The sequence below is a fragment of the Hemiscyllium ocellatum genome, chromosome 3 (genome assembly GCF_020745735.1).
Source record: "Hemiscyllium ocellatum isolate sHemOce1 chromosome 3, sHemOce1.pat.X.cur, whole genome shotgun sequence".
Classification (NCBI taxonomy): Eukaryota; Metazoa; Chordata; class Chondrichthyes; order Orectolobiformes; family Hemiscylliidae; genus Hemiscyllium; species Hemiscyllium ocellatum.
In genome coordinates this window covers 53,183,627-53,210,719 of record NC_083403.1, presented here as the reverse complement: position 1 = coordinate 53,210,719, position 27,093 = coordinate 53,183,627, and the positions used below count along the sequence as shown (strand labels likewise).

Below are 27,093 nucleotides of genomic sequence, written 5' to 3'. Positions count from 1 at the left end.
ATTAACCCGTGACTGAGAGAGCAGAATATTCGTTTGTGTGAAGCTTGGCTTTTCTTGGACGTATTTTCGAGCATTTGCTTGAAATTGGTGTGGCCTATGAATTAAGTTCACAACACACCGCATCAGAGCCAAGGTCGAAAGTACAGTCCGTTTTTCTAGGCCAGCTGAAACTGGAGATCTAAAACAGACTGGAGCGGCTGCTTTCCATTTTACTGCAGCCTTCTTCCAGTTTATCCTCCCTCCCACTAGCGGACATTGTGATTTTTTGTCTATATCGATATTTTAATATTTTAATGCGCTCTGCTCGCGCCTTTATCAGGCTACTCCTGTTCTCTAATGCCTTCCTGTTATCATCGCATTCTTTTGGTGAGATACTCATTTAAGAGCGACTTTGTGGAGCTGCTGTTTCTTGTTTCACCTCCATTTGTACACGTTTCCTGCACTTTACTTCTGTCAATATCAAATGCAGCAGTAAATACAACAAAAAAAACACTTAAACTGACTCCTGTTATTTCTTGCTTCCAGGACCGGCACGATGGAGTTAACAGCCACAGTTCAAGGCTGTCCCAACTCGGGTCGGTCTCCCAGGGACACTACTCAACGGCTCCTCCGCTCTCTCATACCCCGACGTCGGATTTCCAGCCACCATACTTCCCTCCTCCTTACCAACCTCTCCCTTACCACCAGAGCCAGGACCCTTACACGCACGTCAACGACCCCTACTCCTTGAACGCTCTGCACCAACCCCAGCAGCATCCTTGGCAGCAGAGGCAGCGGCAGGATGTGGGTGCCGAGCCCAGCCTTCTCCACCAGCCCCGGGTTCTACCCCAGATTACAGGGCTGGACCCTCGCCGGGATTACCCCGGTGTGCGGCGGCCAGACGTGCTTGTCCACTCCGCTCATGGACTCGACTCGGGCATGGGAGACAGCCTCTCTCTTCATAGTATCAGCCATCATGGAATGGAAGATATCCAGGTGAGTCCACAATGTTCAAGTTGCATGCTAGTTAGCCGAGAGGTTTTTTTTCTTCTAATGTTAATTCGAATTCCAGAATTGTGCAGTGCATTATGAAAGCTGAATATCATTTGTGTCGGTTTTTTTTAAAAAAAAGTATCATTCATAGCCTGATAACAGGACTGGACACTTAAACATTGATCTCAATTAGCATTAATCTTATCCACCATTGCATCCTAAGACTCATATTTCCGAATTACTAATTCGAATCTGGAAGAACTATAAAACAAAGATCATTGTTATACTGAGTGAACATTACAAACTTCTGTCCTGATCTTGATAGAGCCCTTTCCAAGTTAGAGTTGATTGCTACTTCGTCGGGTCATCAGGTTATTATCAGGGCCCAAATCATTCATACTTTTCAGGATACCCCCCGCTTATCTGGAAGTGCGGCCCTTAGACCCCCCCCCCCCTCCACCACCACTACCACCACCCTCCCCCCACCCCACACACACCCCAGTACAAAGGTCTGACTGTCTTTACAGTTTAAACTGCAGCTCGTGCATATAGTTCCGTCCATTATTAGAAGACGTTCCTATTAAATGTGTACTGCGTCGGCCACAAAATTGCCTTCGCTTATCAGAACTACCCCCCAGAGAGAAAATCACATTGGAATATGAATGATGTTGCTCCATGACACCATTTTCTGAAGTGCATTTAACTGCGATAAAACAATTTAGTACATCTAATCCATTTGCATTGTTATCCCAATTTGCTTTTTGCTGGGATCGGTTTCATAATAAATGCAATACAACGTGATGTTGCAATTAGTTCTCGAGTCGATGTGAAAGTAGAAGTCAGCGAGTTTGCTAATAAGATATGATGAGACGTAGTGTGTGGAAAGGTCGAGAACTTTAGGCAAAACATGAATTACCGAACTTGCTCTAGTTTGGTATTAATTGGTGATAAGATTCAAGAAAGCGGGCTGCTAGAAAAAAAACCAAAGAAATATGCAGTCGAAGATTTTTGTTTTGAACTCATCAGACGAAAATCCTGGACAGTACACCTCTTTTCATAACAAACTCTCAGCAAAGCAACTGTTCAGGCCAAAGAGTGCTTCCTGATTAATCGACGTCCCTAAATACCTTTTTCACATTTTGAATAATTGGTGGTTGGTTAATTTTGCTTACATGCATGGAATTTGGGCATTAAGGAGAATATTTCAGATAATTGGAAATTGTCGCGTTCATCATATTACTTTTCCACTTCACAGTTCTGTGTTGAGTGTTGAGTCCTGTAAATGTGTTGTGCTTGCTCATTGGATTGTCTTGTTGTGCTAGAAAGAAGCTGAACTTTTGGAATTCATTATAAACGTTCCCAACTTGGAAAAATTATAAGCATTTGAAGCTCCATGTATTTTTTTAAACTTAAAAAGAAACACAGTTAGCTTTTTTTTTCAAAATGCACTGACTCATAAGCAAAGATGGCCGCTGCGGTTAGGAATCTTGCTTTCTCTAGAATGATTGTGTATGTAGCACCTTGAAGTATTTGGACAAGGTTAGATCTGAAAGCATAGCTTTCAGCACATGTAATTCTGAATTTCTAATCTCAAAGCATGGGTACAATTCGTTCAAAAATAACAATCCTTGCGTGTTCATGTGTGTTGACTAAAACATAGTTTACTGCAGAGCACAAAGCTGAGTAGGCTTGAATATTCGATTTTGGATCAGTCTGCTGTTCAGGCACAGTGTGAGGATGTTTCTTTGCAGATTTAGTGCCCTGATCTTTTCACTGAATTCTCCAGACATTCCGCTACTTGATAACGCACCGGGCATGCTTCCTTCTCACGGGAGAGAAATTTAGTTCACTGAACTAACACGTAAATAATCACAGAGCCGGAAATCATAACTTCACCAAGTGCCTGCTTCTGCAGCCTGTGAATGTCTTGGCCGTTTAAGCTGTTGTCGTTGATCATTGGAAATGTGCCGCGTTTCCTTCTATTGTTACTGCGTCATTTTTAGGAAGATGAAGTGCTAAGAAGAACGCAGCATGCTAAGTGCCGCGCTGATTTATGCAAAAAGAATATTATAACTCCCAAATGTTCACAGGGGACAAATTTCAGGTCGTTTTGGACATCTGTCCTTCTATAGCTCATTCATTTGGTAGCTGCTACTGTCTGAGCGAATGAGACGATGATGTAGATTTATTGATAGCTTCAAACCACGGTCTGTGAGGATCACTTATTGTATTGCTGTCTTCGCCGTGACATTTTTTTGTGTGCGTGTTCGCGTTACAGCAGGAGACTACATAAGTGCGAGAAGGCTTGTGGCACCACGAAAGAGAGATTACCATTTAGCCATACATTTATTCATCAACTGCATTGTTGGGACAGACCCAAACAATTTACCATAACTCAGCTTTTCTGCAAATTTATTATTAGCCCCCCAAGACCGGACGGCGTGAATGCCTCGGTGCGTTTTCTCTAGTCGCGATATTGCTTTCCGATTTCACTTCAATATTAATAGCATCAATGATGCATATACTCGTCTGTCATCAACATTGTATGTAATGCGATTTTTAAAATGAATGTGATATTCTGTTGTATAAAAACTGAACTGCGCGGCATCGATAATAGAACTTCGCGCGGTGTCAGCGTCGGTCAAACTTTTATTTGCAACAAAATTACGTTCATTATCCGAGAAATGTACCGCATGCATACAGCCCCTTTATCTGGAGTGACACTTCACATTTGATATGTTCAGTTGAATTAAATACTTGTTCTTCCGGATAGTGTTGGTCCGAAATGATCAGGTAATTTACCTCGACAGTTCGGAATCCGTGCCACCTTGAAAACGTGAACTCCAAATGTAGGAGCATTATCGAGTTCCCAAAACCTTCATTAAAAAACATATATAAAACAAATGAGAACAGCTCGCTCAGTATTTGCGAGGCGGCTGTGCCTAGCTCAGCAATCGCTGCTTTTTAAAACTAGGAAGTTTTAGGTTCGGGTCTCGTTCATTGAATTAAGAAAAGTCTCAGTTCAAATTCCTGAACGAGCTGCATGAGTCGAATGCCATTGTAAAATCAAATAAAACTGAGAGACTCGATAGGAACATGGCGTGATTGTTGTAACGTTGATATTTATGGTTGCCGAGAGTGCTTCAAATCAAAGGGAAGTAATTTTGATTATTATAGAAGTCAGTTGTTCAAGTATGTTAGGATTGCGGAGAGAGAGTGTCAAAAAACTCGTCCCACCTATATCAAAAGTGAGGCAGTGCAGCTGATATCATCAGGAATGCCTGTTTTGGAGGAAACGTTGTATTGTTTAAGCGGGTCGTCCTGCTCTTCATTGTATATGCATCTGCTCCTGTAAACGAGCAATCTGAAACCTAGAAGGTTAATGAATGTTTACGCAATTCACACCACCATCTTCTCACTTTCCTTATTCTTTGCTACTCTTACTCTTTTGACAAATCTGCAATCATAGGGTACAAGATGCGTTTTCTTAACTACCAGAAATGCTCACCTTTTTTAATTGCATCTTGAGTCCATCCATTGCCGTTCGATTCGCCATTATCGTTATTAGGTGACGAGTCGTAAAATAGAGCTGATGTTATTTAAAAATGTTATCAATACACAAGCCATATTGAACGTTTAGGAACATCGCGAGAGAGTAATTATTAACACATTTCAACCAACATAATCGATGGCATTTAAATGATAATAGGATAGATTTTTCGCCTTGACATATTGGAAATGGGAAAGCGTAATATTTAAACAGAATAATTGGTTTTAAGTAGAGTTTACATTTTGCTAATCCAAACAGGGGAAAAATCGGAAAATACAAGGAAAATCCCATAAAATGACAGATTATTCCAATCAATCTAACCCTTTTAAATCAGAAAGTTTAAATAATGGCTGTGGACGTTTTCCATAATTGGTTAAACCCTTAATATTTTTGTTTGCTATTATTCATTCTTAACCCCAAATGGGGAAAAAAAGAGTCCATGACAAAACAAGTCACCTGCAAATTACTTTGTTATCCCCCTGTGAAATGGATTCAACCCCCGCTCGAAAAACAACGCGAACAACTGGGGGTTAAATAGAATGTCACATTCCTGATCATTGTTTCGTGCTCAATGCGACCTCCTTAAATAAGTAAAGTACTCAGAGATGCAAAAAAAAGTGGGTTTGTTTTAATGCTAAATCTCAAATATCTCCAAAGCTGGCGGTGATCAGAGGCATATTGGGCGAAAAGTCTGAGTTTGAGTTGCTGAAACTGTCAAATTTGTATTTCTATTATCATGGCATCAAGAAGAAGCTAAAATGATAAGCCACGTTAAACTGTCAAGCGCCTTGTGACCCTTACGTTAACAAACTTCTACATTTTTCCTATTTAGTTTCCTACTGAAGCAGTGACTCCTAATTTTGTTTTTGCTCCTATTTACGGGCTATTGACTCCATGGAAGACAACAATCTTAAAGAAAATAATGCTCATCTCGTCTACACATTGCTTTGAGCACCAATTTAAAAAACATCATTTTATTTTAATGAGTAAAGACAGGGCGACAGCAGTTGCTGGTAAAGTTGGGTGTGTAGATTGGAGCGAATTTGCCTTCAATAATTTTCCCTGCCATAAACTTGGGAGCATTGGTTAATTGAAAATGAAAACAACACTAAAGTATGTCAGGATTAATCATAATTCGGTGAATGGATTTTTACCCAGAAGGGGGAGAAAGAGGAGAAAAGTGATTGATGTTTACTTGGTTCATTTGCGATGATCTCCAACGATGTATTTCGCCCTTAAGATCAAGTCCATTTTAATTTAGCCAACAGTCTTTTTGCAACAATAATCATTTTTTTCTAAATATCTAATTTCTGTGGGAAGAAATTATCCGTCTCATAAATGATTAATTGAATAAATGACTTAAAAGCGCTCACTGAGATTGCTCGTGTTATTTCGATTTTAAAATTACAAGGAGGATAACGTCCAGTCTTGAAAAATCCAAGAGTCAACGCCAGTTTTTAATAAGAACATGTTGGAGTGAACATTAAGAAAATAATACGGTCCTGCTGCAGGTTGAAGAGTGATGTGTTAAAGCTACGTGAACCGTGTGGCATCCGCCAGTTCACTAAATATTAGCCTTGATATTTATTTATCATGAGTGACGATGGAAAAGAAAAGTAACCGGCAGATATCCCGTAACGACGCGGTTCGCATGGAAAGTGAACCATGTTTAGACAGCCAGCGTTTCTCTCAGCCTACATGTAATCTTGACTGTAAATATTGCCAGAGGTTTAATCTGGACAGCTGTTGGTTTCAGTTGAGAAGAGCTGGGTTTAATGTGTTCTGTTAGTAACAACGGCACCCCCTTTTCCCAATCACCTGCTGATTTGAGAAAAAGCAGATTTCAAACAAAAAAAAAGCACTTTGCTGCACAAGGCACTGCTTATTAAACAGCACCCGTTTCTTTAGTGAGTTTCTAAACCTCTTGGAATCGTGCTAAAATGACTGGGTCCACCGTCAATGAGGCACACAGTAGTAAATTCATGAAGATAGTTACACGTCGCCCCACCCCCAGGCCTCCCATGTGATAACCTTGCTGCTCAATCAGACGTATACATACGTCCGAGCCTGACTCATGTATTCTATGTCTGTGTCTATGTCTCCAGATCTAAGACACGGGCAGTTAGGAAATTCAAAGCTTTGTCTTCGGGAATTTAAGGCCCAGTTCTCTTCAGTCGGGAGCAAGCCTACTGAAGTGTAGAGGGCGCGCCACACCAGGCGCTGCGTGCGAAAGCAAACCAAACAATAACAATTAGCTCAAGTGCAAGGGGAATATAGTCAGTAAACTGTTTTGAAGCGTGCACACGTTTCCTTTCGTAATTTGTTAAAATCCCGCTGTTCGTATCCCTTTAAAGCAGAGTCTGGTAATTAAAAGTGTGAGTTGTTTTTCCCTCATTTCCGCATGCATTTCTAATTAAATCTTTATGATACTCTCTGTGACTATTAACTGCCAACATGCTGCGTGAATATCCTCTACAAAAACCCAGCAGGCGGTGATAATTAGATAGAAAATCAAAGTAGACCTTTCTCATTAGCTACAGAAACTTCTTAACATTACGCTTAAATCTTTTACTCTGCAGCTCACCTCGAGATGACTTATAGGGAGAGCCAGGCATATTGTAAATGATAAAGTGATTATTTGTGGATACATGCGATCACGACATTTCACTTTTCAACATGTTAAATGTTAACGTAAAGAAGCAGAACTGCATGTGCGATGAAAATGCTTCACACTACACACCGGCTGAACAGACAACAGAGAATCCAAAACGCTGCTGCATGGGCACAGTCCTGGTGAAATTTAATGACTCCAGATATTCTGCATTCAAGGCAATGACATTCTTTTCACCTTGTGCTGTCCCCACGATGTCGAATGTCTGCGAAACGCAACAACACGTGTCTCGCAAGGCACGTGAATATGACCAGGTTCTCTTAAATGTCGCTTCCGCCTGCTCGTTCTGTGAACACAAATCGAGTGCCGAGATTTTTTTTGTGTGTGTGGATACTGAAGGTTAGCTAATGTCTTAGACACCCCCGTATTAAAAATAATTGCTAATGCTATTGATGCCGATTTGGATATTAGAAATCCCAGACCAGTCATAACCATTATGCAAACATTAAATACACCGGTATAAACACAATGATGGCAGTGTGAGAAGACAGTCTTTAATTATAACATGCAATCCAGGAAGCTTGAAGGACTACCAAAAGGGCAAGTGGAACTTTTGAACACGTGTCTATAAAGAGGGAACATTCAGTGCTATTACCTTATATATTTTCCTGTCAGCTTTCAAAGAATTAGTAGGTGTTTGAGTTGAAATTGTGGACACGATTCTACGTTTCTCATAACAACAATCTTTCTTTACTTTTCAATACTGGAATAAATCTAACACAGTTGGTTAAATTAATTAAGGAAAACATCTATAATCACTCTAAAAACATAAAATAGTTGAACTGATTCCGGCAACATCATTATTCAGTTTATCAAATATAGATCGAGATGGATGAAATAGAAACAAAGCTCATCATTTAGGAAGTATCGTGCCTGTCACATGGCATTGACTCTCAGGGTCAGATTATCACACGCATCTGAACACATGCACATATAATACGCTTTAGCAGTTGCACGACCTTGGTTTAATTAAAAATGTAACAAGATTCTGCCCTGACTTATTTCAAATGGGTCAATAAACCACAAAGTAATTTCTAAACTTTAGTTTCTAGATGAGTGGAATTCTCCCAAAAAAACAAGTCAAGAAACGGGTACGTGTGTCTTTCTCAAGGTGATCTTAGGGCTCATTGTTCACCAATTGCTGCAGTAACCCATATTCTTGTTGACCAAAGTCTAAAATATCACATGCTTCATTTAATCTTTTTTCACTACTAAAATAACAGTTTCATTGTTTGATCCTTTATTTGTACATTCTTTTATGCCATTCCCAATGGAGGGAATGTCAGTCTGTTTATTTGCGATGCTATCATGGGCCACGCAGAATTTTATGTGATAATGGCATACATCTATATCATGAATATTGCAGTAGCTGTGCACTGTGTACATATAGATATATACTTGCATGTACACATTGATACTGTAATGATAGATCTGTATGTCGTTCCATAGGTTTCTACATGTCTGCATGAATATAGTGAACTCGGAAAAATTTCGTTAATTCGGTTACACGACTCTAAATTATGACCAAACAAATGCTGTTATTTGCATATATTTTTCTACGTATTCTACAAGATAACTCTTTCTTTGAAAATCACGTGGGTCCGAAATGTTAGGTTGCTTACTTTCGAATAATATGTAATTCTGGCGAATTTCCTCTGGTAATTTTTTCTTAGAATAATGAACCTTCAACCAGGTCATTTAAATGAAAACAACAGATAGTCGAGTTTGATTGACGGTGATGTGACTGTTTAATATCAATTCAATTTGAATAATTATATGGACCTAACTCTTTTTTTTATTATATATTAACAGGCTTTGGATGACACGGGTACCACTGGCATGAGCTTATTGGACCAGTCCGTCATTAAAAAGGGTATGCAATGTGAACATGATTTGAAATGGATCTTTAAGTTGCTCAGTCTTATTTTATATTCCACTAACCATGTAGTACAAACCAATTTAAAGATAATTATAACATATATAAAAGTAGCATTTACTATTCTTTGATATTGTTGAAGTGGAGATTTGTTTTCATTCAAATACAATATCCTGCAATGGTCTGTATTTAATGGAGAGAAGTTTGATTTCAATATATAGGACACAGTGACTCATTGGTTAGCAATGCTGCCTCACAGCCAGCCTGGGGCGACTGTCTGTGTGGAGTTTGCACATTTTCCCTGTGTCTGCATGGCTTTCCTCCGGGTGCTCCAGTTTCATCCCCAGTCCAAAGATGCGCAGTGAGGTGGATTGGCCACTCTAAATCGCCCATAGTTTCCAGGAATGTACAGGCCAGGTGGATTAGCCATGGGAAATGCACGGTTACAGAGACAGGTGGTGTTGGGAATGGGGCAAGTGGTGCTTGGTATGAGGATTGTGGGATGGAAATGGATCAGGATGACATGCTCTTCGGAGCGTCGGTGTGGACTCGATGGGCCGAATGGCCTGCCTCCACATTGTAGAGATTTTATGATTTTAAAGCCTTTGCACTTTTCTGAATGTAAAGGATGGATGGTGGGCTGCCACATTCAGGAATTGTAGAATTATGTTTTTGGAAAATGAAACACAATGCATTAACATACAGTCGTGTGACCTGGACATAGTATGAGATCGAATGTAGCTTATCATGAAGTCATTTTAAGATGGTTCCGAAGTCAGCAGATCTCCCAGTGTAAACATCCTCCGGAAAGTTCCATGCATCCAAACAAAAAGTATTGCTCTTTGCCTTTTATCTGTATATTTAAAAACGTGAAACTTTTATGAGTGAAAAGAATGAAAAATGTGAAAAAGCGAAGCTTCACTACCAATAAAAAGGGTGAAACTTTTTTTGACCAGCCATTCATTTATAGATGTAATAATAAACCATGGATGTAAGGGGAAAATACATTGACTTTACCCCCTGCGTTCTAAGCATTTAAGAAAAATGTTTGGAATCACTAAGAAAACTCAACTTACCAAGAAATGTTTATACATGGATGGGTTAGTTACAAAGTTGCTTCAATAGAAAGCTGGGTTGACAGTTGGATGGATGGATGGAAGGAGGACTTGAGTGTTGGACAGTAGAACAGAGAGGTAGACACATACAGACAGAATGGACATTTACCAGGTAAATACAATTGTAATATTAGTTCCCTTTACCATGTGTCATCCAACGTTCGAAAAGAATATTGGCGACAATGCATTTGTTTGGTGTTTTACCCTTTAAGCAACTTAATCCATGCAGTTTTCGAATTAAGATTCCAAGCGATATGAATCTTATCCAGCACATGGGTGGTGAAACCAAGTACGGTGGTAATTTATGCTTAGAAGAGATCTTCTAGAAATATATATATTTAAACAGGATGTTGCTACTGTAGATCCACTGAGGGAGCACCTTCCGTTGCTCGTGTCCTTTTCCTATAATGTGACACACCATGAGATGACGTTGGTGATTCTAATTCACGCAGTATTATCAGCAAAGCTGCTCCATGCTGAAAAGTTTGGCTTTGTCGATTTTGTTATATTACACTGGCCTCATTGTTTATCGGAGGGGTTGAACGGGTTGCATATGGATGATGGTTATCTGTTTTGTAATATTCTGATGTTAAAGTTCTGTTCAAGGGTCGTGCTTCTTGTGATCCCATTATTGCATGTTGAGATCACAATAGGGAATAGGGTCTTTCTAGCTATATCCATGTCAGTTTGTACTCAGCGCTTGTATTTCAGTTCCTTGCGTTTTGACTTGGTTTTCTGTTTAAGAGTGGTATTTCTCTTTAAGGTCGCTTTTGTGTTGACATCTGTGTGTGGTAACCTGTGTCGTGATTGTTTTGACATTCTCTGCTCCTTGCTGTCCCAATGCAAGCTCTATGAACCGTGCACAGACGAGCATATTATTTTCTCCACATCTGACCGATCGGCCTGTTCTAATACCCGTCAGCAGGTTTTGTTTAAAAAAAGACATAAGGAACAGAAACTGCACATTCGCGGCTGTCAAGTCCCCAGGTGTATATACAGCGATTTTACATCCGTTATGACTTAACCGACACTTTACGAAGCGACCTGATAGCTCTCATTTTACTGTGAGGCAACTACTTTCATTCCCCTGGCCAGGTTCACAGACTACATATTGCAGTGTTCATACGAGATGCCAAACATTCGATGATTGAATATAATCAGGTGGTGACTGACCAGATATTCTGCAACTGTGACTCCTTAGACTTGTTACAAAGATTAAAAAAAAGTTTATTATTGTGAATGTTCTATAAGCATAGAATTTTATAGAACAGAAAGGGGCCATTCGACCCATCGGGTCAGTACCGGCTCCAACTGGTTCCACTCTCCATCCCTATCACCATGGCCCTAGACTTCATCACTTTCAAATATCTATCCAGTTCTCTTTTGAAACCTCCTGTTAAATCCGCGTCGACCACTCTCCCAGACAGTACAGTCCACATCTTAACAACTCTCCCAGTAAAGAGGTTTCTCCTCACTCCGAGCTCGCTTGCTGACAATCTTGAGATTGTGACCCCCAGTTGCTCACGATTTTACAATTAACTTGTCATTGAAGACATTTCTTTTAAGAAAGGCTGGAAACTCAAAGAAAGCACTTTGGGCCTTGATGTCACTTAAGTATAAAAATAATGAACCAACTACCGGGTTGAAGATGTATCCGCCATATTGTAAATACTCTCAGTTAATCCGCGTAATTTCCTGTGTAGGCTTCGAAATCAGGAATAAATGTAACTAAAGTGCTTGTTCCATTCTAAATTATGGCTATAATTTTTCAACATAGAAATGGTGTTTTGAACCACAGACCGATTGCAAACTTGAGGGTATCCATTCGGCTTGACTTGTCTACGCCTGTCCTCGGGCAAATCAATTCACACAATGCTGCTCCCCCGTCTTTTCCCGCCAGGCCTGCAACTTTTCCATTTCCAGCTCAGAATCCATTTCCTTCTTGAAGGAATGAATCGACGCGGCCTCCACTACATGCGCAAGCAGCACATTTTGCTGCGTGAAAGAAAGATTTTCCTCATATCCTTTTGCCAATCACCTTAAATCTGTACCTTCTCATTTTCCATCCTTCCACCAATGGACATTGCCTCTCCCTGTTTACTCTGGGAGGACCCTTCGTGATTTTGGAATGAAACAAATTTCCCCTCAACCTTCTCTTCAAGAAAACAAACAGGCCCAACTTTTCTCATGTAGCTGAAGCTCCTTATCGCTGGGAGGATTTTCTTGAATCTCATTTTTTTGCCTTTTCTTTTTAAGTCTTTGCAAAATCTGGAACTCAACCTGTCACAGAAAATTAAGAAAACAGAACAACAGCTGTGAATTATTATTGCTATTAAGTTCTTCCAGAGTTATCTTTACTTTTGTTATTAACATTCGAAGTGGGGATCATTACCAGTGAAATAGTTTCCTTCTTGACACGAAGTATAATCGTTTTTTTTAAAACCGTCATCCTTCAGGAACTTCGGCTTTTCACCACACAAAATAACAAGGCCCGCACCCAGTATGGTTTACCCAAAAGGTTACTGGTAATCTCGGAACGGGGACAAACCAGTTTTCAATTCTCCGCTAGTTTGGCAGACAAAAACAAACTGGAAGGGCAAGTGCAGAATAAAGTTCCATGCAAGAAGTGAATTAAAAATAATGTAATGGCCTGACTTATTTTCCTAAAATAACTACCAAACATAATTTCCCTGACTGGGTAATATACTAGACCCCTCTCATATGCTCTTTTACTGACATTTCACGTGTAACTACTTCAGGTTATTTCAACTCGCGACAGGGGAAAAAGTAACAGATTTGACTGTAATTAAATATATGATTTTTTTCCCGGACTTATTTCCAATCGTGCCCCACTCGATTATAATCGACTTGATTAGGTTACCATTGATTGTGTGAATTTTCAAACCCAAATCATAATTTCACCATACCCGGAGATATCGAGCAAATCAGCACGCTTTATCATAAAGGTATTGATTGTATTTGCTACTTCATATTTTATGTATGATAGAAACAAACTGACATAATATTGAAACAGCCGTACAGAAGCAAATATTGTTTGCCCATCGTATCTCCATTTGTCAATCGTACGTTCTGCTTTGTCGCCCATTGCAATGTTCTCAAAATGTTACAACACCCCCTTTTGAGCATTTATCTTGCTCTCAGATTGCCCAGAAAGGTTTGTTTTCAGATTTGAAAGAAGGTGGCTAATCCTGTGCTTGAGTGGGGCTAAATTGGGTTGTATATTCACGGATTAATTAGGTCCCATTTTAGGGTAGCAGTTCAGCTAAAATATTCCGCTACTGGGAGTTTTGTCAGGACTGAACAATGGTGGCTGGTGTTGAAGGTATGATTCTATAAAAGTGCAAATGGAGTGGATTGACGTTTAGACTTCCGCTGAAAAAAGAACATTACAAGTAAACTCTTGAAGCATAAAAATCAATCGGAGGGAGTGAGTACGTTGTACAATTTTAGGAATTCCCGCAACGAAAATGATATTGTGTGCCTTATTATTTTCAATTGCTTTTTCATAATATATCATCGAATCACAAAATCCACAGACAAGTGCGATTCACCCCAACTTTCTCCGAAAAAAAACAAGTTAAACTTATCACATTAACAATGCTGAAGCTTAACATGATGAAATTAGAAAATGTAGATTAAGGTGTTAAAATGATAGCTACTGAAGATTAAAAAGGAATTATTTTTAAAGTAGGATCTGTGAAAGGAAATAGCATTTATATGCAATTGAACAACAAATTAATAAAATGTTGAAATGTATAAGGCTGTCTTGTGGTGGAGAATAAATGCACAGCGGAGTTGTTTCTGTTAAGATAGTAAGGATTCATGTTGCTTATTTGACAAATGGGAGTGGTCAACTAGAGAGTATAGTATATATAAAGATAGAAAAGGAATTAATACTGAAAAAGTAATTTGTATTAAAGTTAATAAGTCCATAGAACCCAATGGCATTTACTCTAGTATATTAAAAGAGAAGAAATTGTGAAGCTTTTCGTGATAATTTTTCAAGATTTTCAGAAAGGGAGAGAATGGTAACCTGGGTGACAGCTATGTCTGTTATCAGTTTGGACACAATTAAGGCAGAATTTTCAGCATTGTGATTTTAAAGGGGTAGCAACAGATTAGCTCCCAACTGTACAATCTATCCAATGGGACTCAGTATAAAATACAAATAGGAAAGCATAACTCACATCCAGAAGCCTTTCAAATGTTGTAATTTTGCCCACCTCCACTACTTTCCCTGCCAGCTTGTTCCATGCACACATCACCCTCTGTATGAAAAGTTACCTCTCAGGTTCTTTCTAAATCTTTCCATCCTCATTTTAAACTTATGCCCTCTCATTTTGGACACCCCCACCCTCGGAAGAAGGCCTTGTCTATTAGCTGTATCCATGCCCTGGTTTAGAGGGATAAAGGTCAAATGCTGGCAAAATGGGACTAGGTCAGATTAGGATGTCTGGTTGGCATGGACAAGTTGGACCAAAGGGTTTGTGTTGTATGACTCTATGATTCTATATGCCTCTCTGTCCACTGAAGTTTGAAATTCCATTTCTTGAATTAAAGATGAAAAAAAAAGCACAGGATAACAAAGTGGAAGTGGAATCAGCATGTGAAAGTCAAGTTCTGATTCACAATATTTAAAATGACCAATCATATAGATAACACAAATACAGTCAAAAAAATGTCTGTGAGGCTTTTGAAGAAATTCCATGAGGTGTCTTAGAAGACACATAGAAGCTAGATGAAAAAAAACCTTCTGCTTACTTGGCATAAGGGGAATGTAGCAAGATGGAGAGAAATTGAATGTGGACAGAACAAAGAGTTAGGATAAAAACTGAAAAAAAATGCTTGAAATGGCATACTATTGAGACCATGACTGGTATACTTTAAATGAAAGTCAACAGTAAAGGGTTTTTGCTGGAACTGTCGATTCTCCTGCTCCTGTGATGCTGCCTGACCTGCTGTGCTTTTCCAGCACCATACTCTCAACTCTGATCTCCAGCATCTGCAGTCCTCACTTTCTCATACTTTTACTTAAACATGTACTTTTGTTCTTCGTATATGAAGATGAGTCAGTCTTGGGTATAGCATGATATGGGGGCTTAGGGACAAGGGTAAGTCATTATGGTCCTTCACCACCTTCCATGATTTACTTAGATTAAAGTTTATTTGTGAGCTAACTTCATATCCTGGCAACCAATGTATTATTGGTTCTTTTAAGACCAAACCAAAATTGAAAATTCTTTGCTCTCTATTCATTTAAATGTTGGTTAACAAAAAATACATAATGCTCAGTTTTATAATTAAACATTGGAATAACATGGATTGATGTATGTGGGAGAGAATTCCAAACTTGAACCATACTCTGCATGAGGGAGTCTTTTCTAATTTCACTCCTCAAATAGCTGTTTCTATTTTTAGGTTATGCTTCTTACACTTGTGCTCTTGAAGAAATGACAGTGATTTCTTCCTTACTTTATCTACTCCTTCAATGTGTTGAAATTGTCAGAGACATCACTGCTCAACTTTCTAAATTTCAGCTAGTTCAACAACAGTTAATATGAAGTTTCCTCTTTAATTAACCTTTGGAGTTCAGGTGTCATTTGCATAATTCAACACTCTGCACCCACCAAAGCCATTACATCTTGTCTCCGATGTGTTCACAAGACTGGCTCATGATACTCCACCTGTGATCTAATTAGGGCTTTGCATAGCTGAATCATGGTCTTGGGCACCTTCCATTCTAGTGCTTTACATAGCCTTTACAAATTATATTCTACTCATCATTTCTTATTGATTTATGAATCTAGGCCTCAAAGTCTCTTTGAAGCTCTATTATTTCTAGTTTTTCACCATTAGAAAGTATCCTTTTCTATCCTTTTAGCATCCACACTGGATGATCTCATATTTACCTAAATTGAACTCCAGTGGCCACTGTTTTATACATTATCTTAAAATATCAAGATCATTTTGTAATATTTCAGTTGCATCTGCAATGCTTACAATGTCAATTATCTTGGTGTCATCAGCAAATATGGACGCTTTATTTATCCTGTTAGTGAAGTCATCAAAAAACATGGTTAGGAATATAATGGGATAAAGTGACTCTTGTCAGCATGAACTGGGCTGAGGGTGCAAGAAGTTCTTAATTTAAGAGACAATTTGACTTTAATTTTCAAGCACCCTCTCAATATTCTTGGTGAAATGTTGATGTTTGTTGCAATACAGCACGGAAACAGACCCTTCGGTCCAACTCATCCATGACAACTTGATATCCCAATCCAATCTAGTCCCACCTGCCATCACCTGGCCCATATCCCTCCAAACCCTTCCTATTCACAAACCCATCCAGATGCCTTTTAAATGTTGCATTCGTACTAGCCTCCACCACTTCCTCTGGCAGTTCATTCCAAACATGTACCATCATCTGCTTGAAAAAGTTCCCCTCTCACCCTAAAACTATACCCTATAGTTCTGGACTCCCCCACCCCAGGGAAGATATTTTGTCTATTTAGCCTATCCGTGCCCCTCATGATTTTATAGACCTCTATAAGAGGTCACCTCTCAGCCCACGATGCTCCAGGGAAAACAATCCTAGCCTATTCAACCTCTCCCTATAGCTAAAATCCTTCAACCTTGACAACATCCTTTTAAATCTTTTCTGAACTCTTTCAGGTTTTGCATGCAATATTCCAAAAGTGGCCTAACCAATGTTCTGTATTGCCATAACATGACCTCCCAACTCCTGTATTCAATACTCTGACCAATAAAGGAAAGCATACCAAATGCCTTCTTCACTATCCTATCTACCTGTGACTCCATTTTCAAGGAGCTATGAACCTGCACTCCAAGGTCTCTCTTTGTTCAGCAACACTTCCTTGGTCCTTACCATTAAGTTCATAAGTCCTGCTAAGATTTGCTTTCCCAAAATGCAGCAGCATACATTTAAGTAAATTAAACTCCATCAGTTTATTAAATTCAGTAAATTAAACTCAGCCCATTGGCCCATCTGATCAAAATCCCGTTGTAATCTTTGCTGTCAACTACACCTCCAATTTTGGTGTCATCTGCAAGGGTACTAACCATGTCTCTAACGTTCACATAAATGACGTAAAGTAGTGGATTCAGCACCGATCCTTGTGGCAATCCACTGGTCACAGGCCTCCAGTCTGAAAACAATCCTCCACCGCCACCCTCACATTTGCAAATTCAGCAGAACTCCTGGAGAATGTTGCCTGTTTATAACTGTCATTTCCCATTCACCTCCCTTGGATACTGTCACAAAACATGTCCTTTTTTTCCCTAAAAGCTGTTCCTTGGCTCAAGGAGACTCTGTGTTGATTTTTTTCAGAGGGCCAATAAACCAGGCTGGTTTATTGATGAAATGGATTTTAAGAGGTCTTTTGTTTATATGTAAGCAGATGAGACTTCAGGCCAAAGTGATCATGTTTTAGTGGTCATCCAAACTATACTTAAAGATAATATTCAGAATATAACAGCAGTCCCAATAAGCAAACTCCCTTTAAAATCCAATATAAATGGAACACATAATTGCAGGTTGAAGTTGAAGGGGAGAGAGGGAGAGAGTTCCACACAGATCCCTGTTGAACTTCTCACCAGGTCAAACAGAACTAAAACAGCTCAGCTGAGCTAGAGAGCTGACCACTCCCCTTTCATTTTACAGGTCACTTCTAAAACATGACCATTTTGGCCTGTAGTCTCATCTGTTTACATATAAACAAAAGGTCTCTCAAAGTCCTTTTCATCTCTCTACCAAACCAGAGTCCGGCCCGATTTATTGGCTCTCTGAAAAAAAATCAAGGACAGACTCTCCTTGAGCCAAGGAACAGCTTTTAGGGGAAAAAAGGGGACTAGTTTTGTATCCAAGGGAGGTGAATGGGAAATGCCAGTTATAGGCAGGCAACATTCTCCAGGAGTTCTGCTGAATTTGCAAATGTGAAAGAATATTCAATTATCTTTTTGGATTCTACCATATGTTAGGCTGCATACAGACCAGAAAAACTTAAGCAGAGTAGGCCAATTTCCCAATGGGTTCTTAAAATAGGTGTTAGATTTCTCATTAGCATATGCAAGTTATCTACAGCCTGTTTAACATGGCTGCCTGAAGGCATGAAAATGGCTTTTCCAATATAAGCTGGATGTCTTTCACATGACCTTGGGAGTTGACCCTATAATTGGTCTTCAATGTATACATTTTTCACCCATAATATGGATCCAACAAGATACAGTTTCTATGAGGCAACTACAAAACTTGATCTTAATACAAAAGTAAAAAGTTTAGCAAAGCATAGTTGGGAAGCCTGATATGCAAATGTCAACTACAATACAAAATGAATAAACATTTAGCAATACAAAATTCAGAAACAAATGGAATAGTAAAATGTATTAGTGGGAAAATACATAGAAAGAGAGTGTCCTAGAAGTTCTAATAGATATTTCCCTGAATGTGGCATTGCAATTATTTAAGACAAAAATAAATTGATGCTGGGCTTTACCAATTGAGTATTAGTTACAATTGTTTGTACTTGTGCATGCTGAAATTCAGCAAGGGCATGAAAACTACAGAAATTGTACAGCCTGGATTCACCAGAATGATACAGATAAACCAAGATTATCGAGGGTTTTGAGATAATTTTGAGATATGGGGTGGGGGTAAAAACTCTGAAGAAATTCTCATTGCAAATCAGTGGAATTCTCATAGGGTCAGTCTGTAAGACTGTTTGTGCCCATGTTTTCCAAGGTAGAGACTATGTTCCACTAAAGTTCCAATCGGCATTTGAAATAACCCCTGCGTAAATTATTCACCTTAGACTATTTCACTGGATCAGGGGAAAGTACACAAAAAAGTACCAGCTATTTTTACAGTTATGAAAACTTTTGATTGAACGGTTAGGGATAGATACTTTCAATGATCTTTTGGACTCAGTAATACGTCAGTAAAAGTGTGAGGCAGATATTTGTGGAAATATGTTTTTACAATGGATTCTTAGAGCTTGGAATGCCTTGCCACAGGAAGTGATGGGGGTGGAGGCCCCTATATCTTTTAAAGGGGAATTAGATAAATATCTAAAGCAGAGAAAGATACAGGCCTACGGGAGTAAAAAAGGCTTAGTAATTGGATAAAACTAGCCAAAGTCATCTCAACTGTGATGGTCTGCAAGTCATCTATCTGGGTAGTAAACTTCTATAGTTCTACATAACAGTTGAAAAAAAACCTAAAGGATTCATTATTACTTGTTAAACTATCATCATTTTCAAGATTACTGTAGCAAACTAGTAAAGTAAGATGTTTAGCTGGCAACAGGTAAAAAAGTTATTCGGGGTTTTGGTGCATACCTATAAAGAAAATGGTCCGAAGTAAACACCAAACGTTTTCATTGCCCGAGCAGACAATTCCAAACCACTACTAATAAGCCAATGAACGGTTGCATATTCAGTAAGAGAGCTGATTAAAGTGCTTGTAAAATTCAAAATGTCAAGCAAGAACAATAACGTACATGTGTAAAAAAAACGACTCTCCTCAATGTCAATAGCTTAAAGGAAGCGATTAAAAATCCTAGCTGTGAAATGGTACGGTTATTGGAAACACAACCACAGCAACTTTGTAAAAGTTAAGTTTGCTGGAAACGCGAGGACATCGGATCCTTTTGTAATGGCGCAACCCATATTCGTTGAGACTGCCATTGCAGATGTAATGCGCATTCGTTGGAAACGCCCAGACGTAAATTTGCTTATGTATCTTTCAAATAATTGCTCGGTTTTCTACTATGAGTTGCATATAATCAGTTATTTGTATACATTCACATGCTATTTTTACATTTTTGAATTGTTAAAGATCAAAATTTCATTTTAAATAAGTTACTCTTTAGATATGTGTAACACAAATTATTTGGAAGTATTCGTCATAGATCTAGTACTATGGATTTTATTTACATTATATATATTGAGCATGGTCACCTAATTCCAATTTTTAGGCGGCATTGCATTAATAGAGATCTTCTTTAACGACACGTAGGACATTAATGGATTTCATGAGAGCTAGTCATATATAACGTGTGAATGACACTGCTTGAGGTGACTAGGTATTCTTCAAACTATGGCCATTGTGCAGAAAACCATCCTCATCTCTTTAGGAGTTATTCAGTTATGTTCAGTTGAGTACAAACTATATACTGGAAACTGATGTAAATGGATATCTAAATTCCGAAACATTTCACACTAATGAGATTGATTTAACCCCATTTCCGAAATCTTCTGTGCACACTCAAATATGTTGATTTGAGTAGTAGCTCACAATCATTCCCAAGAGAATAGATGACTATCGATTTTCTAAGCAAAATAACATTTTTTTTGTGACAAGAAGAAGCAGCCAAAAACTGTGCCTGCAACCAATTAAATACAGTTGTTGCCGATATTGGGCAATATTAAATTGCAGATATCCATATAAAAGTCTTCAACATCAAAGTATATGCAAGATCACCACAAAGATTCTGAAACATGTCCCGCCGAAATAATGCATTTCAAGTAAATCAGCATTAGAAGTAAATCTCACAGACTATTTTGTTTGTTTGATACCTACTCTTTTGTTATGCAAATATTATTGTTATTACAGTATATCCCTGTAACAATTTATCTATATTATTGAAACAAATTTGAGCCATTTCATTGCAGAGATATGAGTGATTTCATGTGTTTAAGGATTAAGTACAGTGCAGGCCAACCGAGGAAACGGGGAAGCTAATACTTAATTGTCAAATACAGAATGGCTGCGTTTCCAAAGTGGGGTTAACGAGATGGTCAAGAGTCATTGTGCCGTATTTTGTGTGGGAATAGCTGCCTGGCACTTTTTAAGGTAATTTACTTAACAGGAAATGAGTTGGTCCCAGAAGAGAGAGCAAACGAGGAGAGTTAAAGTAGCCAGCGTGATAAATGACGCTTTCATTTAGGGATCTCTAGAGCTCGTTTAAGTCTAATTTTCCGTATTAGCCCCTGTTGAGCTATTAATACAGTACTCAGGGACCGTGGCTCTTGTCTGAGCAGAGACATTACAGCTAACATTAAAACACACTCTTGATTTCAATATGCGGATAATGGATGGTGTTTTTAATGTTTCTGCTAATATAACTTGATAGAATGAGGGAAATATGATTCACACCGCCTGGTCAATGAATAATCAATAAACAGCAAATGGTAATGTTGTGTTACATTAGATGGTTAAACTCATACGTAGCTGTGAGAGAAAACACACACAAAAGGAATATTTATTTTAGCGGAGACTATATGCCACATAATAACTCTATCAGTGACTGACGTGATGCACTTTTTTTTAACATTTGAGTTATTATGGGAATTTAGCAACTCGATATATAAATGATTATAGACAGTTTGTATTGCATGGTATTTTCATAACATGATCATTTACATTACGTTTCCAGGCAGACGACAAATAGTTTTAAGTGTTTATCTGCGCACTTTTCATAGCTTAACTGTCAGCTATATCAATAACTTCATACTCTTCCCATTGTCAAATATTTTGTTATCCATTGCAAATTGTTCCATTGTTACCTTATTGAACAAACTGAAAAACATCAGGTTATATAATTTACCTCAAAATAGGGCATTCACAACATAGTGCATAATTAACGTTACAATTTTTTAGTATTTTGCAGCAACAGACATTTCTGATTAATAGGTATGTAAATGTATGCAAAGACAGTGTGTTCAGATAAGTTCTGGTAATTTGATTATATTTAAATGTATGAATTATGCCAACTGTTAATAGAAGCGAAAGTCTTAATATTCGGTTTTGTTTGTAGTTAGAATTAAGTGCAAATCTGATTAGCCACATTAAATGCGCACCCATTCGCCGTTATTATTAATGCATTAACTTCCATAACAACTGCATGTACACTTGCAACATATTTACACATTGCATTACAAAATCACACTGAAGATGTGCGGCTGCACATTCTGAACACGTAAAGAATTGAAGGCTTCAAGCTGCGTTTCTCTCACGGTCCATTGGTTTGCGATTTCCTCTAGTCGTTTGAACGCTATCAAGTTCGTCGCAGAATTATGTTTCAAAGCACAATCTGTTCATAATTATTAACAAATGAAGCAAGTATTATTTTCCATATTGATGATCTGTAAAAGAAATTAACTTGAAAACAAGCCTTTGAGATATTCCAGGGCTAAACTACCAACGCGATATTGCAAGACCTAAATAAATGATTGAAAGTAGAGCCAGAGGACCAGTGTTTTTATTTCTCTGTCCCCTGTTAGGCCAGAGTATTGATAGCTGCACAGAAACTATTGGTCTTGAACCAGTCATTCCGTCCGCAGAAAGCCAAAAACAACAAATACTATATAGTCAGTAGGGTAGACGGTCAAGTTATTTGGGTTATAGGTCTGGCATGTAACCACATTAGTTGCAGAATTGATCATTTCTATCCTCACGGCTCAGGTTTGCGGGGTATTGAATGTAGAGGTGATTCAGTAATCTCATAGCCGTACATTTGACACTACCCTCAGCGCGTCACAAACCTTGGCTGTGGCACTAGAACTACTCGTGCTACCTTGAGCGTGTAAAAATGTCAGTACTAAAGTGTTAGCTTGTGTAAACTATGTTTTAAGGGGTTAAGAGCTATTAAAATGACGGCGTTTACATTACGGTGATTACGCTCTGCAGTTAGTCTTAGCAAGCCTGAAAATTATCTGGTAGATTTAGGATTCTTTGCAGACCCATAGACTTAGTCGCCACTAGGCTCTCCAGATTCACTAGTACTATTGGCGTATATGGAACGTTAGTACAACCATGTAGCAAAAGATGCAAGCATTCTGGGGAAGACATTCAGGAAATGAAGATAATGACATTGATTGCATTTTGCGACACACCGTAAACTGAATAAAACAGGAAGTGCATTGGATTTCAAACAGAATACACACAGCTTCCACGGAGGGCGAAGTGCTCTTTTTTGAAGTTTGCATTTAATTTTTCAAGCACATCTATCTCGTTAAAAATACTTCGTAGGTTTCGCCTCAGTCAGAAAATGAAAGGCAGGCAAATTATGTTTAAATAGACCGATTTCCTGTGCTGTGGTTCACTGGCAAGATGTATATGCTGGCCTTCATGTGGTGAAGGAGGAGGACGGGTGAAAGAAAATTCATCATGGGCGACCTAACACGTTGATAAATGATGACCTACGTCAATGAAACTTTGCAGTCGAATTGAAATAAGTGAGGTGCAACAGTAAAAGATTTGCAAATCTGAGAATCGATTGGTCGCATTTTAATATCACAGATTCGTGAACTTTTAACGAAATGGCAACCGCAGATATTCTCCCAGCTTCGCCAAAAGTTCAGACTTGTCGAGTGACGTTCTCTCATAAAATAGCAGCTGGCTCAGTAGCCAAATAGGGATTCGTGTTTTCTTCCCTAATTCTTGTAAGAAAGTTAATGAGATCCGACAATGCACATTCAAGCACAAGTTGGCAGGTTTCAGTTCAAACAGATGAAACAAAAGTCGATGCCTTCCTTCTGAACTGGTGAACAATTAACTGCGTTACAAATGTGTTAGTGACAGCATTTCTAGTTCACAAGCCAGATTTCAACATTATTTGGAAACAGACACGGCTTTTGAGTCCATCTGGGTTTCATCAAAACGCTTACAGATCTGTCTGGAAAGGACAGGGTAGCTCTCGCCAGATTGTTATAGAAAAAAAAACTTTACCTGAAGTGGAAATTGATACGTGGCCTGAGCGTGGGAACTGCGGATTCATAGGAAAATTATAAGCACATTTTGCTTTATTTTAATTAATTGACTATATTTTCAAATCTCACCCTAAATCATTGTAGTGATCTACATAAAGCAGATAAATATAAAAAGGATTTTTTTCTTTTAAAAAAATTCTGAAAATCAACATTTAAACCATTTCATTCTTCTGCTCATTGCAATCTCATTCTGTGGATTATTTTTTTCGGAGGTTATTTTCATTTAAACAATTAACGCTGGCGGCGTTATTACTGCGGAAGGGCTCCCCAGTGAATAGCTGAACCCCACAATATAAAGGAAATGAATTGGGAGCACCATGACAGCATGATCTTTAGGTTTCAACTACTTATTCGAATTCAGCTCCCTTATATTTGTGGGCTGCAATAACTCTACCCATCCGGCTTAGCCAGCCGTGTCAATACAGCTATGAAAACGAGGTCGAACGAGAAAAGAAATATCTAATACTGTAACCGGTTTCATAAACATACATATTTGTATTCTTTGGAAAGGATCTGACGATTCAGATTTCTCGATGCCAATCAACAAGTTGGTGATTTCACGCAGGTTGAAAGTCCATGACCATAGTTGGCAGTGACTCCCCTGATTTTTCTCTTTTGCTGGTTAAATAACTTGAACCGCAAATTCTCAAAGTAAACACAATGTGGTCCGAATGGCACACTTCCCTAAATTCGAAAATCGTGGTTTCATGCATCACTTGGGATTACTGAACGATAGGCTCAAAATGAAGTCTGCAAAATGAAGTAAGGAATTCTGACCAACAATTCTGTATATTGCAAATAAAGTCATACCTAACTCTACCGTTATTCCCTACAATCTGCATCTGTGAGCTTTTGACCTGCAGTCTTTTTTTGTTTTGATCGGTAGCAAAATATTTTGAGAAGAGATTAAGAAAAGCAGACAGGGGGCATTAAAGTATTTTGTTCAGGTTTTGCTGGCTAGTTTGAGATAATGGCCTGGTGTAGCATTTCATTGTGTGTGTGAAACGATCACATGCCACTATTATCTAGTTGATACGAATAACGTTAATAAAACACTGTTATTTTCTCCTTTCACTTTAATTAAATAATTCTTAAATTGTAGACATAATTCATACGGGGGCTTGCCATCTGTCATAGTCTCAGTCAAGTCAACCATAATTAATAAGGCATTTCAAATGAACGGTAGGCATTTTTGTGCAGCCACTTCCATTCGAGTCCAGTCACTACAGTAGCTAAAGACTGACCAGCTAATTCTTTTGAAATAATTTGAGTTTGACAAATATTCAGGAGGGATAGTTTGGTGACATTTCCCAATTACATTACTTTCGTGAAGGCTTTCATCGTCGTGTTAGTTTTTTCTTTTCAACTTGTAAACCTGAAATTCCCCAGGAAAGAATTTCTTTTACAACAGACATAATTCTTCAAAGAAACGTTTTCCCGTCTGAGCACAAAAGAGCAGTTTGTGTGGAATTCACTGTGGATTTAACCAGGAGCGAGATAATGACCTAAATCACGTGCTTTTATTTTGCAAGAGAAATCCTTAAAAGCAAACCATTAAAAGGGGTACACTTTTCAAAATGCCAATGTATTAGGTAGGAGCTGATTCGTTCCTAGAAAAACCCATTTGCTTTTCTTTCTATGTACAAATTATACAAAATATCAGTCCGCGGAAAATACGTGTTCTAATTCAAACGATCCATATAGATTGGACCGGATGGCCTTTTGTTGGTAGAAACAGCAATGATTTAATACTAAGTGTGAGATGGTATCTGGATTTCTAGTGACGCAGTGCTGACTTCTGCTGTTTTGCTATATTCTTTCAGTCCCACTTCCTCAGAAGAATATCACATCTCTGATGATGAACAAAGACAATCTCCTCGGTGGAATTGCGAATCATAACGAGGTGTTCTGCTCGGTGCCGGGACGCCTGTCTTTGCTTAGCTCCACATCCAAGTACAAGGTGACGGTGGGAGAAGTCCAGAGGCGCCTGTCCCCACCTGAGTGTTTGAACGCATCATTGTTGGGGGGAGTCCTGAGAAGGTAGGTCGGAAATACCGACAGCAGTCTCTTGCACTGAAGCAGCCGGAAATGTGTGGAGCAGTGTAGTGTGACTAAAACTGCAGGACCAAACGAGCGGAAAGTGCATATCTCTCGATATGTCCCAAGTTTTATCTATTGATCTAAAGTATTTAAGGATATGCGACCCGCACTATTTGTTGGACAATGCACAATGCTTGTTCAATATTTTTATATCCACCCTTCTGCTGTTAGTTTATCAGAACATAACATTAATAACCATTAGATCACACACTTGGGAGTCAATGCTAGGCAAGTGTGCAGTTACGCCTCAACTTCCGGTTTAAGTATGGACTGTGCGTAGCCAACTGCGCATCAGAGTTAATATCGTTCACTGCGTCTTGCAATGGGTGTGTCTAAAGCGTCCACGTGAATGGGTGTTTGAAGACAGGCCGTCGACTAGTCCATTTTGTTTTTCGTTTCAAATGTAAGGTCGTTGTTCGGAATATTAATTTAGTCCTTATAATCAAAATGACAATAAAGAATTCTTCCACAACTTCCCCCCACCATATGTGTACTTTTCAGAGGAACCCAAGTAAGATTGTCTGCTATTTCCACCTCTAAACGATTCTGGCTAAAACGTTAACATTTCAAGGTGCGGGACAGTGGGATTTATGTAAATAGCTAGCCTTGTACTTTTGTCACTACAGCCTCGATGGGCCAAAGGACCTCGTCCATCCTTATGATTCGATGATTATCTCGAGGTCCAATGAATGCTTTGGATATATATTTTCAAAGCACTACCATTTCACGTTACCACAGTGATAGTGACACAGTAGAAACTCAGAAGTGCTGGCAGACCCTTTTTCGAAGCGTTTCGGTGCTATTGGCCTTCAGTACGCTGGTGAATGAAACTTAAGGACGCTACCACCTTCACATCAAGGGACGCTCAAAGAATAAGCAGCAGTGCAGCTGTATCCAAACTGTAGCCCGAGGCTGTCATTATCCTGCAGCTACTAGTATATTCGACCACTGGATGGTCAGCCAGTGCCCCCTCTGCCTCACCATCCAATACAGTCAGGTC

General features: G+C 38.8%; 1 protein-coding gene across 3 annotated transcripts in view; it reads left to right on the top strand.

Annotated features, from left to right (window-relative positions):
- Window positions 1-27,093, top strand: part of tfap2b (transcription factor AP-2 beta) — a 41,682-nt gene that overhangs the window by 4,361 nt on the left and 10,228 nt on the right. For 2 of the 3 annotated variants that reach the window (XM_060820677.1, XM_060820696.1), the window contains exons 2-4: window positions 526-975; window positions 9,006-9,066; window positions 25,817-26,033. In XM_060820677.1, the coding sequence (XP_060676660.1) occupies window positions 526-975; window positions 9,006-9,066; window positions 25,817-26,033 (728 nt within the window). Of the gene's footprint in view, window positions 1-334; window positions 367-525; window positions 976-9,005; window positions 9,067-25,816; window positions 26,034-27,093 lie in introns of those variants that run through there. The other variant, XM_060820687.1, reaches the window with a different exon arrangement.